The sequence below is a fragment of the Onychostoma macrolepis genome, chromosome 13 (genome assembly GCF_012432095.1).
Source record: "Onychostoma macrolepis isolate SWU-2019 chromosome 13, ASM1243209v1, whole genome shotgun sequence".
Classification (NCBI taxonomy): domain Eukaryota; kingdom Metazoa; phylum Chordata; class Actinopteri; order Cypriniformes; family Cyprinidae; genus Onychostoma; species Onychostoma macrolepis.
In genome coordinates this window covers 14633382-14647997 of record NC_081167.1, presented here as the reverse complement: position 1 = coordinate 14647997, position 14616 = coordinate 14633382, and the positions used below count along the sequence as shown (strand labels likewise).

At 39.5% G+C, this 14616-nt stretch overlaps 1 protein-coding gene across 11 annotated transcripts in view; it reads right to left on the bottom strand.

The window, feature by feature from the left end:
* The window catches only part of ndst2a (N-deacetylase/N-sulfotransferase (heparan glucosaminyl) 2a), a 140384-nt gene that overhangs the window by 12618 nt on the left and 113150 nt on the right, over positions 1 to 14616 (bottom strand). For all 11 annotated transcript variants that reach the window (XM_058796232.1, XM_058796236.1, XM_058796231.1 and 8 more), the window contains 9 exons: positions 10920 to 12577; positions 6932 to 7019; positions 5836 to 5990; positions 4137 to 4322; positions 2873 to 3001; positions 2375 to 2557; positions 733 to 829; positions 499 to 622; positions 36 to 210 (listed from right to left, as the gene is read on the bottom strand). In XM_058796232.1, the coding sequence (XP_058652215.1) occupies positions 36 to 210; positions 499 to 622; positions 733 to 829; positions 2375 to 2557; positions 2873 to 3001; positions 4137 to 4322; positions 5836 to 5990; positions 6932 to 7019; positions 10920 to 11939 (2157 nt within the window). In that variant the 5' untranslated portion in view covers positions 11940 to 12577. The remainder of the gene's footprint in view (positions 1 to 35; positions 211 to 498; positions 623 to 732; positions 830 to 2374; positions 2558 to 2872; positions 3002 to 4136; positions 4323 to 5835; positions 5991 to 6931; positions 7020 to 10919; positions 12578 to 14616) is intronic.

Sequence of the window (14616 nt, the reverse complement as noted above, 5' to 3'; positions counted from 1 at the left end):
GAGAGGAAGTATGAGAGAAAGCTGCTGTAGAGTACCTGATACCAAGAGTAGGCTCTGTCTACTGGGTTGATAAGCAATGCTATGATCTTGGCTCTGGGCAGTAAGGCGGCAGCCCTCTTTGGAACCACCTCTGTATCAAAGTAGTTGGCACTTTTCTCAAACATGAAGTCTGTGCTGACGTTCGAGGGGAAGGGAAAGAAGTCCATGTACCTGCAAGAGATTAAGAAGTGTAATAACAACAAATACACTACAAGGGGCTAGAATAAATGATTTTCAGTCTTCCATTACAGGACACTTTAATGTCGTCTCACTATTAAAATTAATTTTTAAGCAGAGGGCTTATCCTTTTACCTAAGTAATGGATCTATTAAAATTTCAGTATGAAACCTAGACAGTATTACAGATATAATAAAGTGGAGGGGTGATAAACTTATTATGACTAATGATTTGTCTCTGCTACACTGGCTGGGAGTGAAAAAGATGTGCTGTGTATATTACCAGTCAATGCCGTTGTGGTAATTCGGCCCGTTAAAGAACTGGATCTCCTCAAAGGTGACTGGACTGGGGAAGTTGCTGGTGATGGCAGGGTGAAGGGTCAGGAAGGAGTGCAAAGCTGAGGTACCTGTGGTCAGAAATAAACAAAATCAAATGAAGTCTCTAAGGTTGTATTTTGGACAATTTATTTATACGGTTACCCAAAGTACGATTTAAGGTTTAAATACCGGGACTGACCTGTTTTCTGTGGGCCAACAACCAGAAACTTGGGCAGCCTATCACAGGTCTTTTCTTTGGACCAGATGTCTTTATGCCTCTTGTCATGACAGGGATTCTGAATGGATGAAATATGAAAACTTTTCCATCTATTCATTCATTACAGTTTTAGTTATTATAATATAACTGATAAAACTATTTTATCATTTTAAAGTGAGCGTTTTAAACTAGCGAGTCTTTGAATGGTTTTCCTTTTACAAGTCAAGCACTAATCATTGTAATTATTCCCGATTTAAATTATAATACATATTAATGCACAAACATCTCCAGAAATGTATTGTTATATACAGTATTATATATTATATTTATATATATATATAAAAAAATCATAAATATTTAAATATTTATTACTATTATTAAGTAATATTAAATGCATTAAAATATGTTAAATTTATATTATGAAATGAATAAATAAATATTTATTACTACATTTATTACTACAACTATTAGGGGTGTAACGGTACACGTATTCGTACCGGACCGTTTCGGTATGGGTCTTTCGGTTCATTACGCATGTGTACCGAACGAATACAGTATTTTATTTTATTCAGGAAATGCCGTTTTGACAGTCTTTGATGTGGCATAACAGATCGCTGTATAAACGCCTTGGAGAGCCGCTTCTGGGACGGTTCAGAAATGCTACGACAGCCAGTGTGTAATTGAATATATTTTAACAAACAGCCTAGAAATTTTACTATTTGTAAGTTAATTTGAAAACTGCATTGTGCGCAATTTACATGTTTGCATACATTTCTTTTTTAAAGTTGAGTGTTGATTATCTATTTAAAAATAAATAGTAATTAAATTTAAGTTTGGGTTAAGTTGTTAGGCCTAATTGTAACCTTAATGTAAAAGAGTCCCTATAGTTTTTAGCATAAGAGCATAAGCTGAGGTTGATTTTTATCACTAAGAAAATTTAAACTATAACTGAGGGTGCTTTCACACTTGGTTCAATTGCTCCCCCTCCCCCGCTGGACGGCGTTCATATTATTTTATTTGGGTCTGAACCGCGGTTCGTTTGCATCATCAAGCCAGCAGCTGTTTACCCTGTTGCTTAGTAACGAAGGTGCAGGAGAACACAGCAAAATGCATAACATTGCTCTCTGCACTTTTACATATATTGATGTTTTGAACCGTTCGTTTGGTTTACAAAGCTTCAGTGCATAACGGCACTTACGTCTGTCTTACGAATGTACTGCAAATGCTCTAAAGAACGCTGAAGGCGAACAGAAATGAGACATACAGCTTTCTGCTTGCAGTGCGTCAGTCACGCTCGTCAGGAAAGTGAGTGAAACACACAAACACACATTTTTACCAAATAAAACGTCATTAATAGCGGTTCACTTCCGTGATTTGGTACGATTGCGTTCACATCAGCAGCGAACCGTACCAGAGTTCACATGAACCGTAACCCAGACCACCCTTTTCAAGAGGATTCGGGTACGGTTTAGTTTTCCCCCCTGCTGTACCAAAATCATACCGAACCGTGATGTTAAAACCGAGGTACTTACCGAACCGTCACATTTGTGTACCGTTACACCCCTAACAACTATTATAATTATAGCTGTGACTATAATCACAAAGATTTTTGTATTTATTATACCTGCCATAGGGGGTCCATCTCTTCTGGAAAGATCTGGAAGTATTTCTCAGCTAGTTCCATAGGAGGTAGAGTCTGTAGCCGTAGGTTGGTCCAGCACTGCACAAACTTCACCAGAGACTCAAAGGTGTATAGGCCGAGCCGATCGTTTCCGTAGTTAGACAGGTGAGTCATGAAGATGCTGATCTGAGGGTGGGGACAGGGTTATTTACATAAAATTTCATTTTGTTTATTTTTAAGTAAAGCTTTGGAAGCATCTACTATTTTCATTTTGAAGATCATAATCTAGTTTATTTTTCCAGCTGCAGCACTAGCAAACAATTCAGGCAATAGGGCCGAACACAAACAAAAGCATAGAGTGCTAGGGCAGGACTCTGTCACCGCTTAAGGCTTTGGGAAAGATAAACAAACACACACAAAGAAAAATATACTCACTCCCATTCACTAAACACACACACTAGCACAAACACCGAGGGGAAAAACAGCACAAATGCAACTCACAGGGTTTAGGAGGACGGTGAGGAAGAGTTCTCCTCCACGTATGCTCTTGTCCAGCTCACGAGAGCCTCCAGGGTACTCATTATAGAAGATGGTGTGAGTAAAAAGGCCACATGTCTGCCTGGGCAACACCTGCAGACAGAAGAAGGTGAGAGACCTGTACAGACAGCATTCAACTCTGCTTCAGCCATTGCACAGATGCACTCCAAGGGCAATGTATTAGAAGGAATGAAACAGCCATTAGTCATATAATCTGATCATGGTGGGCTCAATTTGAGCTCAAGCTACAATAACATTATTTAGCATTATTTTTCTTGGATTTGAAAACACTGGGTATAATTCATAAAGCACAAGCAAAATGAATTTCTATATTGTTTGTTAAATCATTATTGGATACACTGTTGCAATGAATTGAACAATGCAAGATTTACAGAGAAAATCATTCTGCTTGTGTTTTATTAATAAAAGCCCTTTCACACTCAACGCAATGTGAAAAAAACTAAATCACAGACACTTTACTGCTCAAAAGTTTGGGATCAGCAAGATGTCTTTATTTTTTAAACAAATTATTATTTTAATTCTGCAAGGATGCATTAAATTGATCAAAAGTAAAGTGACAGTAAAGACAATTTTTACCATTACAAAGGATTTCTATTTCAAATAATTGCTGTTCTTGTAAACCTTATATTTATTTAAGAATCCTAAAAAAAGTATCATGGTTTCCACAAAAATATTAAGCAGCACAACTCTTTTCAAAACTGATAATAAGAAATGTTACATGATCACCAAATCAGCATATTAGAATGATTTCTTAAGGATCATGGGACACCGGAGTTAAGGCTGCTGAAAATGAGCTTTGTCATCACAGGAAAAAAAAAAAAAAAAAAAAAAAAAATTATATATATATATTAAAATAGAAAATAGTTATTTTAAAATTCCAATAATAATAAAATTAATGCAAATATAATAGATGCCATTTTAAACCACAAAACGTGCACTTTCACATTTACACTTTTTTCTTGTTTTAAAAAAAGGAACTGCAGTAATGCAGTAACAATTAAAACATTAAATGAATTCAAATTGTAATCTCTTGACTGCCCTTATTTTATAAAAAGGAATTTAATGTGGAAAAAAAAATTGATGTCAACAAACTATGTTGTGAATGAATACTGAATAAATTGTACATAAAAGATCATTTTCACTGTTTCTCTCCTCATGTTTCTTGTATAAGATCATCAAGCTTTACAATGAAGTGGTAATGTTTTACCTTTATGCCACGATGTATAAAGCCCCTACGATGGCGTGCCGGTCTCAGGTGTGGATATTCTTCTGTGCTGGTCACTGTGATCCCCCATACGCTCTTCCAGGCCTCGTACAGCTGGCTGTGTACAGGATACACCCCTGAATGGTGGGGGGCCACAGCATACCCCATGTCTGTAGGAATACCATGCTCCTGTAATGACAAGAGACAAACAAACGCTCATGAAGATCAATCACAAAGCTACTCTCCACTTGAAATTCACTCGCAATTGCACTGCCAAGACTTATGGGGCGAACGGGAGTAGAACAGAGGAGAAAAGTCGATACGAGACGCATTAGAGATGTCGTTAACAAGACATGTCATCAGAGTGTGTGCGTATGAGAAGCTTTTGATTATGCTTCTCTGCAGAAGAAAAATCTAACTCAGTGTGTCAAGAGGCGTAGTTATTTCTAACGCCACAGGAGGGTGGTAGATAAACACATCCCCAGACGAGCAAAGGGCTTTACTTCCAGTCCAAGGTGCCACTTTAAGAGCTCCACGTGTGTGTTCCTTCTCACTCGTGTGTCTGTGTACTGGTTTTTGTGGTTTACGGGGACAAAATTTGTATAATAACATGGGTACGACAGAGGTATTACAATTTGAAGGTGGTTTATGAGGACACTGCCTATGTCCCCGTAAAACAAAAGGCTTAAAAAACATACTAAAATGGTGTTTTTTTTAAAATCTAAAAATGCAGACAGTCTCCTGTAAGGGGTAGGTTTAGGTGTAGGGTTGGTGTAGGGCAATAGCACATACAGTTTGTACAGTATAAAAACCATTACGCCTATGGAGAGTCCCCGTAAACCACTAAAACAAACATATGTGTGTGTGTGTGTATATATGTGTGTGTGTGTGTGTGTGTGTGTGAGCACAAACTGTGAGCCCCGAGTTAAGGACGGCCCTTTGCAGGCTCATTAAACCTTGATGAAGGAGCTGTGTCTTCTCCATTGAGCAGAGTGCAGGAGAAGGCATATGTCAGTGTCTGCTCTAAAGACAGGATGTGACAGAAGGATTAGCGAGAGGAGGAAAAGGCTGGTTAGTATTCACGGTGCACTCCCTCTCGGTGTCTGTCTGCCGGCGGTCCATATCCCACTCCAATGACCATCATTACACCAGGGTGGGCTCGTTTCAACAGGACAAATTCACAATCTCCTTGGTGGATGCACTCTGAGTCAAGGTCAAAGAGAATCCTACCGATCCAATGAAAAAGTGCTAATACAAATCTATAATGAAATACCAACATGAGATAAAGCTGGCGGGCAGAGAATCGATACTCGCATCTCTGCGACAACAGTGATAATGGCTGTAAATAGTAACACAATGATGAAGGAACAAAGCGAGCTCCTCTGTCGCAACACAACAAATGGAGGGAAAAAACTAATATGGAAAAGATCGAAGAAACTAATTTTGTGTTAAAATGCATTTGCTTATCCAAGTTTAATACTTAAAGAAGAGAATATGTAAGTCTTTTGTAATGTAGGTTGGCTGAAGAGTGAAGACATTCAACAAATGGAGTGCCAATGGAGGGATGGGAACACCTGTATGTCCAAACAATGGTAGAAGTGTGGAAGATTTGGTAATATTATGTTTGCAATTCTGTTTGGGGCAATTAGTGGCACAGAAATTAAACAGTTTAGCTTTAAGATGTATAATTTTACCAACAAACCTGTGCAAACTGCATGTTGAGTCTCATCTGCTCCGCCAGCACACTGACATTGTGGAAAAGGTGCGGCTGCATGTGACTCCACATGTGAGGAAACCACCAAAACTCATGCCGGTGCTGCAACAGCATGTCGTCGCCTTCATCCTCCTCCTCTGTACCTGCAAAAACACATATACGTTCTGCTGAAGTTTAATAGTAAACACATTTGGGCCAAAAAGTCCTTTCAAAAAAATCTGTTTGTTTAGTAGTTTTTAATAGCCTGAAGAGGAAAAAAGGTTCAAAATCTGATTTAAATCACATTTTTGTTATTCAGTCTCATTTTCATGTTTTTCTGTGATTAGTGTGTTAATATTGGATTTTTCCCTTATTTGAATTACAAATTCACCCTATGCATCTACACTACCATTTAGAAGTGTGGGGTAAGCAAAATGTCTTTTTTTTTTTGTTGTTGAAAGGAAATTAATGCTCTAATAATGCATTAAGTTGGGGAAAAGGTAACAGTTAAGACATTTATAACGTAATAATTTTACATATATTTAAAATAAATGCTGTTCTTTTGAACTTTGTATCCATCAAAGAATCCTGAACAAAAATGGATAACATTTTCCTCAAAAATATTGAGCAGGTCAACTATTCCTAACATTGATGATAATAATAAATGTCTCGAGCACCAAATCAGCATATTACAATGATTTCTGAAGGGTAATGTGACACTGAAGACTGGAGTAACAGCTACTGAAAATTCAGCTTTGTCATCACATAATAAAAATTACATTTTGAGAATAAATTAAAAATGTAAAAAAAATTAAAATAGAACATTTTAATTTTAATATTTCACAATATTATTGTTTTACTGTATTTTTGATCAAATAAAGGTAGCCTTGGTGAGCATATTTCTTTCAAAAACATAAAAAATAAAAAAAAAACTTTACTGATGCCAAATTTTGCATTGCAACTATTGTTGACATGCAAGTAAAAGTGACTTCATTCTGAACAACAACAACAAAAATAGATCTGGCCATAAATAACTTCTTTCGTTGGTTTAACAAAATCAGATTTAAACAAGAAAAAAAAAAGTCTGATTTCTCCTGCAGTGTACCTGCATAGTAGAACTTCCCGGAGAATCCAAGATTGAAGGTGAAGTTGGGAACTAGCGTCCGCAGTTTATTCTGTGTGTTGAGCAAAGCCTTGAAATAGAAGAAGAGTTATCACTTTAATAACACACTATCAAAGTCCTGCCTACAATCTGTGGAATAAGATTAGCAATATGCCAAAAACAAAAACAACAACATTTGACTTTACTCCGAGGTATGCTTGAAGGCAAATACAACAACAGTAGTGTTAAACGAATCTCACCAGTACTTAAGGCATTCACATTAACAAATGCATGAGCTAAAGTCACCAATAGATGGCATTGTGGTGCCAATTCAGTCCTATGAAGGAAAGAAGAACTTTCAGGCCATCGGCCAGATCAACAGACTGAGTGGGATGAGAAATATACATTTGCATTCAAATCTCCTCTACCCACGGGCAGGTCAGACGTGCGAATGAAGCCGCAGCCTTAACATCAATCTAAACTCATCCTTGCGAAATGAACACATTTCATAACTTAGCATCACTGCGCACATCTAGCTAATGACGGCGCTCTGAGGCTTGAAATACAAAATGATCCTGCCATCAAGCCCTTCAAGGCCTGAGAGTGATACGGGGGTATAAGTGAATTACAGCGCTGTTCCAGCACAAATCAGACGGCGGGGAGAGATAGTGTCGCTTCCCGCACAAATCTAACACAAAGCCGGGCCGATAGCTGCGGCAGTATCACAAATCAAGCCGCGCTGCTGGGGAGAGAGGGCTGCTGCTTCGCAATGAAGAGATGGCATCTTTCGCTGATTTAAGAGCCGCCGGTGTCCCTGAGTATGAGTGTATCCAATATTTGTTCTGCTTTGAGTGTGTTTGCTCAGCATGTCGGCATAATCCTGCTGTTTTTACGGCAATCTGCGAGCCATCCAAGATTGCAGAGCGATGTCCAGCGTGGACAGATTCAGTAGTGTGAATCACCTTTGACAGGTTGATAAAAGAAGAGTTAGTCTGGAAAAAAAATAAAAAATGCTGCTACCAATTTAAAAAAAGAAAAAAAAGTGTGTTTTTCCTTTCACAATCAATAACTTTGTTCAATGAGTTATGACAGAGTAAGAGTAACAGCCAATATGGCAAGAGGACAGAGGGCCAGAGGTCAGGACAGCTTGTCACCACTGACCTTTGCTGTCACAACAGACTTGGCTCAGCACTGAAGCAACACTACTGAAACATTTTCATACCTGAATCCTATTTTCTTCCCATAGCCCATCTGATTATCTCTTGACCTAACAGACTAGGGCTCAAGATGGCTGCTGATATGAGATTCAGCCGGATGCACAAGGCATCACATTTTGACAGCGAACATGGGATAAACAGTCATTCCCTTATAGATCATCTCTTCTCCCCGTACAGCTGACACTCAATAGTCACAAGAAATCTCTAAGTACAGCTGGATTGTCAAGAAGCTCAAATTCACAACTGTAAAAATAAAGACAAAATTCTCAAGTACACAATACAACTACGCATTACTCTTATTATATAGCAGCAATCATTGCCTAAACCAATTAAAAGTACAATTTTAAACAGGAACTATACTATTTTTGTGTCTATTTATTTGTAAATGTAAAAAATGTTTAATTTATATTTGAAATTTAATTAAAAATGAAATGCATTTGATTATTTAACAAATTAATAATTGTGTCGTCTTGTTTTTAAGTGGCACTCCATAATTCACTTCTAACAGAATTTTATTTAGGATGCCCAAAGTTTTTTTTCTCTGCCAGTATCCCAATGACCTGCGCTATTTGTAACAAACATACAAGCTAAAAATGCTGAAATAATCTAGTTGTCCCATAGATTCAGTACAATGTGTATACATTAACATACATAGCATTGAACTGTGTGTACATATGGACATCATATATGCATGTGCAGCAAGTAGGTGGAAATAAATAAGCTTCAGCTCTGAAAAATCATATGGAGTAAGAATAGATGCGATTAGTCCACCATTAGACACAGTTTGAGTTTTCTATGCAGCACCACTGGCTGAGGTGATTACAGCCCACTTGTTCAGCTTGAGGCCAGGTGGCATGGAATACATCACCATATAATGCTGGCAAAAAACAACAACATAAACACAGTTCTGTGGGTGGATAATCTGTTTTACACACATATTTCTGCAAAACACTTATGCTATCTGTGGGAAAAAAAAAAGAACAACATGGGTGAACTAAAAACTGTGTCCTTGCTCCGAGGTACTGTCCCCAGTAACCATCATGATTAAGACTGACTGTAAAAGGAAAACATATGGAAATGAGTTGCTGCATATATTTTCAAACATTCTTTCACAAGTAAATAATAAATAGCACCAGTTGTGTAACAGGCTGGGTTTTAAGGGATGTTCAGGGCTAAATACAAGTTATGCTCTATCAACAGCATCTGTGGTATGTTGTTGATTACCACAGAAAATAACTGACTCATCCCTCAATCTGCAAAAACAAAATGTGTTGATAAAAATGCACTTACAATGGAAGTCTATGGTTCAAACATATATCACTGGCTCTGTAAAATTCCACTGTAAGGGCACAGATGCTATTGAGAGAGCTTAACTTGTATACAGTGGTATACAAAAGTAGTGGTTTAAACAAAAGTATAACAAAAATATTAAATAGACATTTGCATGCACATTTGCTGAAAATGAAATTGAGTAAAGGCACTGAGAGCACCCACCACAACATTAGTTTATACAAAAAAAAAAAAAAAAAAAAGATGATGCAAGAACCACCAAAAAGGTGAGATATTATTCAGTTAGATTAAAGACGTCTTTCCTGAATCCTGAGGACGAGCTTAACGAGTGAAAACATTTTATTAAAGGTAGGTTTTAATATTTCCAAGGTATGACCATGATTCCCACGCATGTTATACAACTTATTAGAAATGTAATAGTTCAACTAAAATGTAACTTCTGTAGGTCTAATCATTTTTTGATATTACAATTATTTGTAATTTTGGAGCTTTTACATTCAATATATTGAACAAAGTTGCCATGGTTTTGTTCCTCTTTTGTGTTACACAAAGTCAGTCAAACGAGTTTAAAATGATAAAGGCAGAGTAATAACACATAAGAGAAATATCTGACATCTCTTCTAATGTCACATGTCTATCCATTCACCATTTTAGCAAAGTACATTTAAAATGGCCAACTGCTAACTTTGTCAAATATAATTGATGGCGGGCTAATTAACTGCTTGACTGATTCAGTAAGCAGACAGACGAGGCAGATTCTTCTGCTGAAGAAACATTTTCATGTTGTCAAAGCAAATGTGACATTAATTGCCCTATTATTTCTTATTAGAGCTGTTAATTTACTTTGTCTGGCTTCAAAGAGGACAAGCACTGGGTGGTATCTATCTTTGCAAGTGTATACTACATATTTACGGCTCCTGAAAGCATTGCCATGGGCAGCATTGCGGTTACCATACTTCAGGAGGCCGAAAGCTTCTACTCAATCTGATGATGAGCACTGGGAGGGATTCATACGTCTATGTAATCAGCCCCTTTGGCAACTATGCTAATAAATAGGAGGTTAATAGGCACATTGTCCAAAGAGAGCAATTATCCCTTGCTCTAACAAGCACATTATTTTGAGTACTAGCTGTTTTAGCCTTGAATCTCCATGACAGTGCTCAAAGCATCATTACTGCACCATGTTATCTCTCAGCCAATACATTATGTTACCCATTTCAAGAACATGAGTTTTGCTTGTTACACACTGGCTGAGATGAAGAGCATGAGAGATCAATATGAATGTTCATAGGTAAACAACACTGAGCAGCCTAAGAACTTTTAAAGGGTTAGATCAACCAAAAACGAAAATGAAAATCATTCACTCATCCTCACAGGGTTCTAAACCACGGAAGCAAGTCATACAGGTTTGGAACGCCATGAGGGCGAGTAAATTAAGACATAATATTCATTTTTGCATGAACTAAGTTAGAAAAGACACTCACCTTCACATCTGTCACCTTCATACGTGTACCCTCCTTTCCCACAAATATATCATCCACGTCAACTAGCAGATGCCTCTCCAAGGACAGGCAGAGTCTTTTCCCTGTCAGATACGCTATGGCATCCACAAAAATCAACTTGTGCAGCCAAAACGACAGATTGTTGCCGAACAGCACCCTTTGAATGCCGTCGTGAAGGCCAAGGTCCTGAATTACAGTGGCATGAAGGGCTCGATGGGGGCCCAAATGGGCCAGTGCTTCTGAGGATTTTGTGGCAGCCAGGAGCACGGGCTCATAGGTGCTATGGTTAGACTGAAAGACCGTCCAGTCATCGCCGGGGAGCGGGCCCTGCTCTACCTCATTGGGTTTGGTGATGTACAGTAATGGGGCGGCAGGGTTGATGTGGTAGTCCCGTAGGCCCAGGTTAGAGTGCAGGAACAGCGGGAAGCCCTTCAGCTGGGCACTAAGCAGCGAGTTCTCGTTGGCTTTGAAGAAGCCGATGATGCCTACACCAAATTCAGCACAATATTTATCCAGCAGGTCACGGTTCCAAGCATCCAAGTTGACGTACTTGAGAATGTTCTCATAAATGACCAGGGCATAACGGCCGATGTCACGCTCCATCAGTGTAGGCATGTCCCCCTTGCTGGGTGCAATCTCAGTGTGGTATCGAAAGCGACTGGACTCAAGGATAGCCACAATCTCTTGTCCGAGCTGAGAGTAAATGCTTTCCACGAAGACCAGCACCACAGGCTCTGTTCGAGAGTTATCCACTGCTTTAACCGTCCTCTGCCGGCCTGTGAAAGGGGGCAGGAAAAGAGGAGCCCGTTGCCCTCCTGGTGCGGCCGCAACAACCCCACCACAGTCACTAAAGGGCAAAGGGGGCGCCTCCTTTATTTTAGGGCTGTTGCTGACATAGTAGGCCAGGAAAGCCATAGAGAGCAGGCAAAAGATGATGAGCACCAGGATAAGGCGGTGGAGCTCGAGTTGCCTTACACCCCGCACTAACTTCCACAGCCCCATGGCCACAGCGCAAACGCGGGACCTGGGAAGAGAGGGGGGCAGAGGGGAGGGTGAGAGCCGGACCGTCGCAGTGTTCAGAGCAAGAGGAGGACAACAGAGAGGAAAAGAGAAGGAAAAAGGAAAAGGGTTGAGCAGCAGACACCGGCACAAGCTTTGGGTCAGGAGTAGCCATTTATGCTAGGTCACCATGGCCCCCATAGCCCATGACGTGTGTCTCCGCTTTGATTGCTGCCTCTAGCCACAGTCCTCCAATGAGGTCAGTCAGCTCTTTCACCCCCACCACGCGTTCCCTGAGTGCACTCGCTCTCGGTTGGCGTCTTGGGCCTGGGATAAGAGGATTGGGTTTCTTGATCACTCTTGACACTCCTCCTCCACCACCACTCGACAGAGGATCAGCTGTTTTGCTGCCGACTTTTACGTTGCTGTGCGCCGAGCTTTCAAATAAGCATGTGCTTCTCAGTGCAAAGGGCTCTTTGGGATTTACTGGAGTGCTTCAAGGCCTGTGCTTCACTTGCCCCACTGGCCTCAGCAGTGGATGCTCTGAGGGTGTTCACCACTGGGGCGGGATGGTGAACATTGCCCCCTGTAGAGGCCCAGCATGGACGGCACATTCACCATTAGGCAGGATGAGTCAGAGCCTGGAAGAAAGAGAGAGAAGAGATGCAATCAGTCCAAACATTACCTTTAAAGAGTGGATAAAACGGGACAAGCAAGCAGATCTGATGAAGTGGTTGTAGCCTAGACCAAATATTGCTTCACTCATACTTCCTAGCAGCCATGTGAAGTTGCTATTAGTGTGACTGCTGATGTGGATCACTACAGTACATTACCATGGAGTCATCTTTTTTTCTCATAACTCCTAAAATAGTCCTGGAGCCGTTGTCCTCCAGTACGACAGCATTACAGGTGGGATAGAGAGAGAGAGAGATCACTGACCTTATAGATAAGTGACTGGAACACTTTAAAAGGGGAACTTTGGACCCACATAGATCTAATTAGAGCATGGGAGGGCAGATGATGGGTAATTCAAAAAGTTGATTGGAACGCACTGTTTGTAAACTTGAGAATATCTTAACTAACCTCCATAGGAAAGAGCAAGTTACAGTTAGATCGAGTTTCAAGACGCTGGAGACGGAAATCATTGGATCGCAGGCACATTTTCTCCTTCCTCTCCCCACCAAGAGAGGCTTTGTCAGCTTACAGCCAGCTATCAGTCTCTGACATGATCAATGCCAGCCATGCTGTAACTATAAATCAGGCTAGCACTTAAAGGATCGTTTTTCCCACAGATGAACAAGCATAGCCTGTGCTTTGGTCAAAGGCACCTTGTCTAGGACGGGTGATAAGCTAAAAGAGAAAAACAAAGGAAATGAGAGAAAAAGCATAAGGAATGAAAAGACACTAGAAACTAGAGACAGACCTTCCCTTCCACCTTCAAAAGCTAATAATAAATGCAGAGAATCTTAATGTGGTAATTCACCTGTCTGAAAGAAGGCAAAGAATAATTACAAGAGAAAAGGAGAATGGCGGAGAAGTGCTCAGAAGAAATAAATTTATCAACCTCAGAATGAACCCTACAGAGGAACACATCCTGATACGGAAACCTCGGTTATTATTAGCCTGGGAGCACTCTAACCTCAATGACCAGTTCTCAATCATTTCAAAACATACACACAAGCAAACACAAGTGCGCACAAGCAGCAGGTTTCCATCACAACACGTTGCGATTCATGAGGTCACAGAGATACACCCATGTCAGTTATCCAATTCAACATTATATTATCTGTATGGTAAAGCAACGGGATGAGTGAGGGGGAACAGCAGCCCTGAATCACTGAGCAGAATGGTTTCACATGGCATGTGCTGTTGAAGCCGGGACAAAATTACTACTGAGCATTTCTCTTCTCAAGAGAGTAGCTTTCACATTTGAGTCAGAGAATGCAAATCATGAACTATTCAGAGCTGAACTCGACCAGGAAATGATCAGTATGGCCGTGCATATCTTGTTCTTATTACACTGCTCTTGTCAGTAAACAAACATGCTTACAGAGTAATGGTACACATGACCACAGGAGGAAATGAGATGGGGGAGTGTGACTAAGGGAGGAAATAAGACGCAGAGAGAACAAGTATAAGGGATAACAGACAGTCAAGAAAGTAGATAAGCAAAAAGCAAGAAAGGTAGCAAAATGTCACTGCTAACTAATAAAGATCCACTGATGGCCTAAGATGGCGTATGCATGTTTGAGAGAACTGCATTTTCCCTCGTAATGAGTTTAAATAATTCTAATTTACATATTTGGTGGTCAATTATCATCAATTATTATTATTATTGCTTAATTATCAAAAATAAGGGTATTTATTATCAATGTTGAAAATATTTTTGCTGAACTGGAGTAATGACAGGACATCACAGGAAACAATTACGTTTTAAAATATATAAAAATAGAAAACATTTTAGATTGAAATACAATTTCACAGTATTATTTTTCTCTGTATTTTCACTGCAATAAAAGCAGCCTTGTTAAAAAAAACAAAAACATTAAAATGTTAATTATTCCAAACTTATGACCGGTATACACACACACAGTGACTTGCCAACCTCAAGCAATTAAAATGCTGTTGGTATTAAATATGTACTTCTAAAGTGTGAGAAAAGTGGAAATGAAGAGAAGTC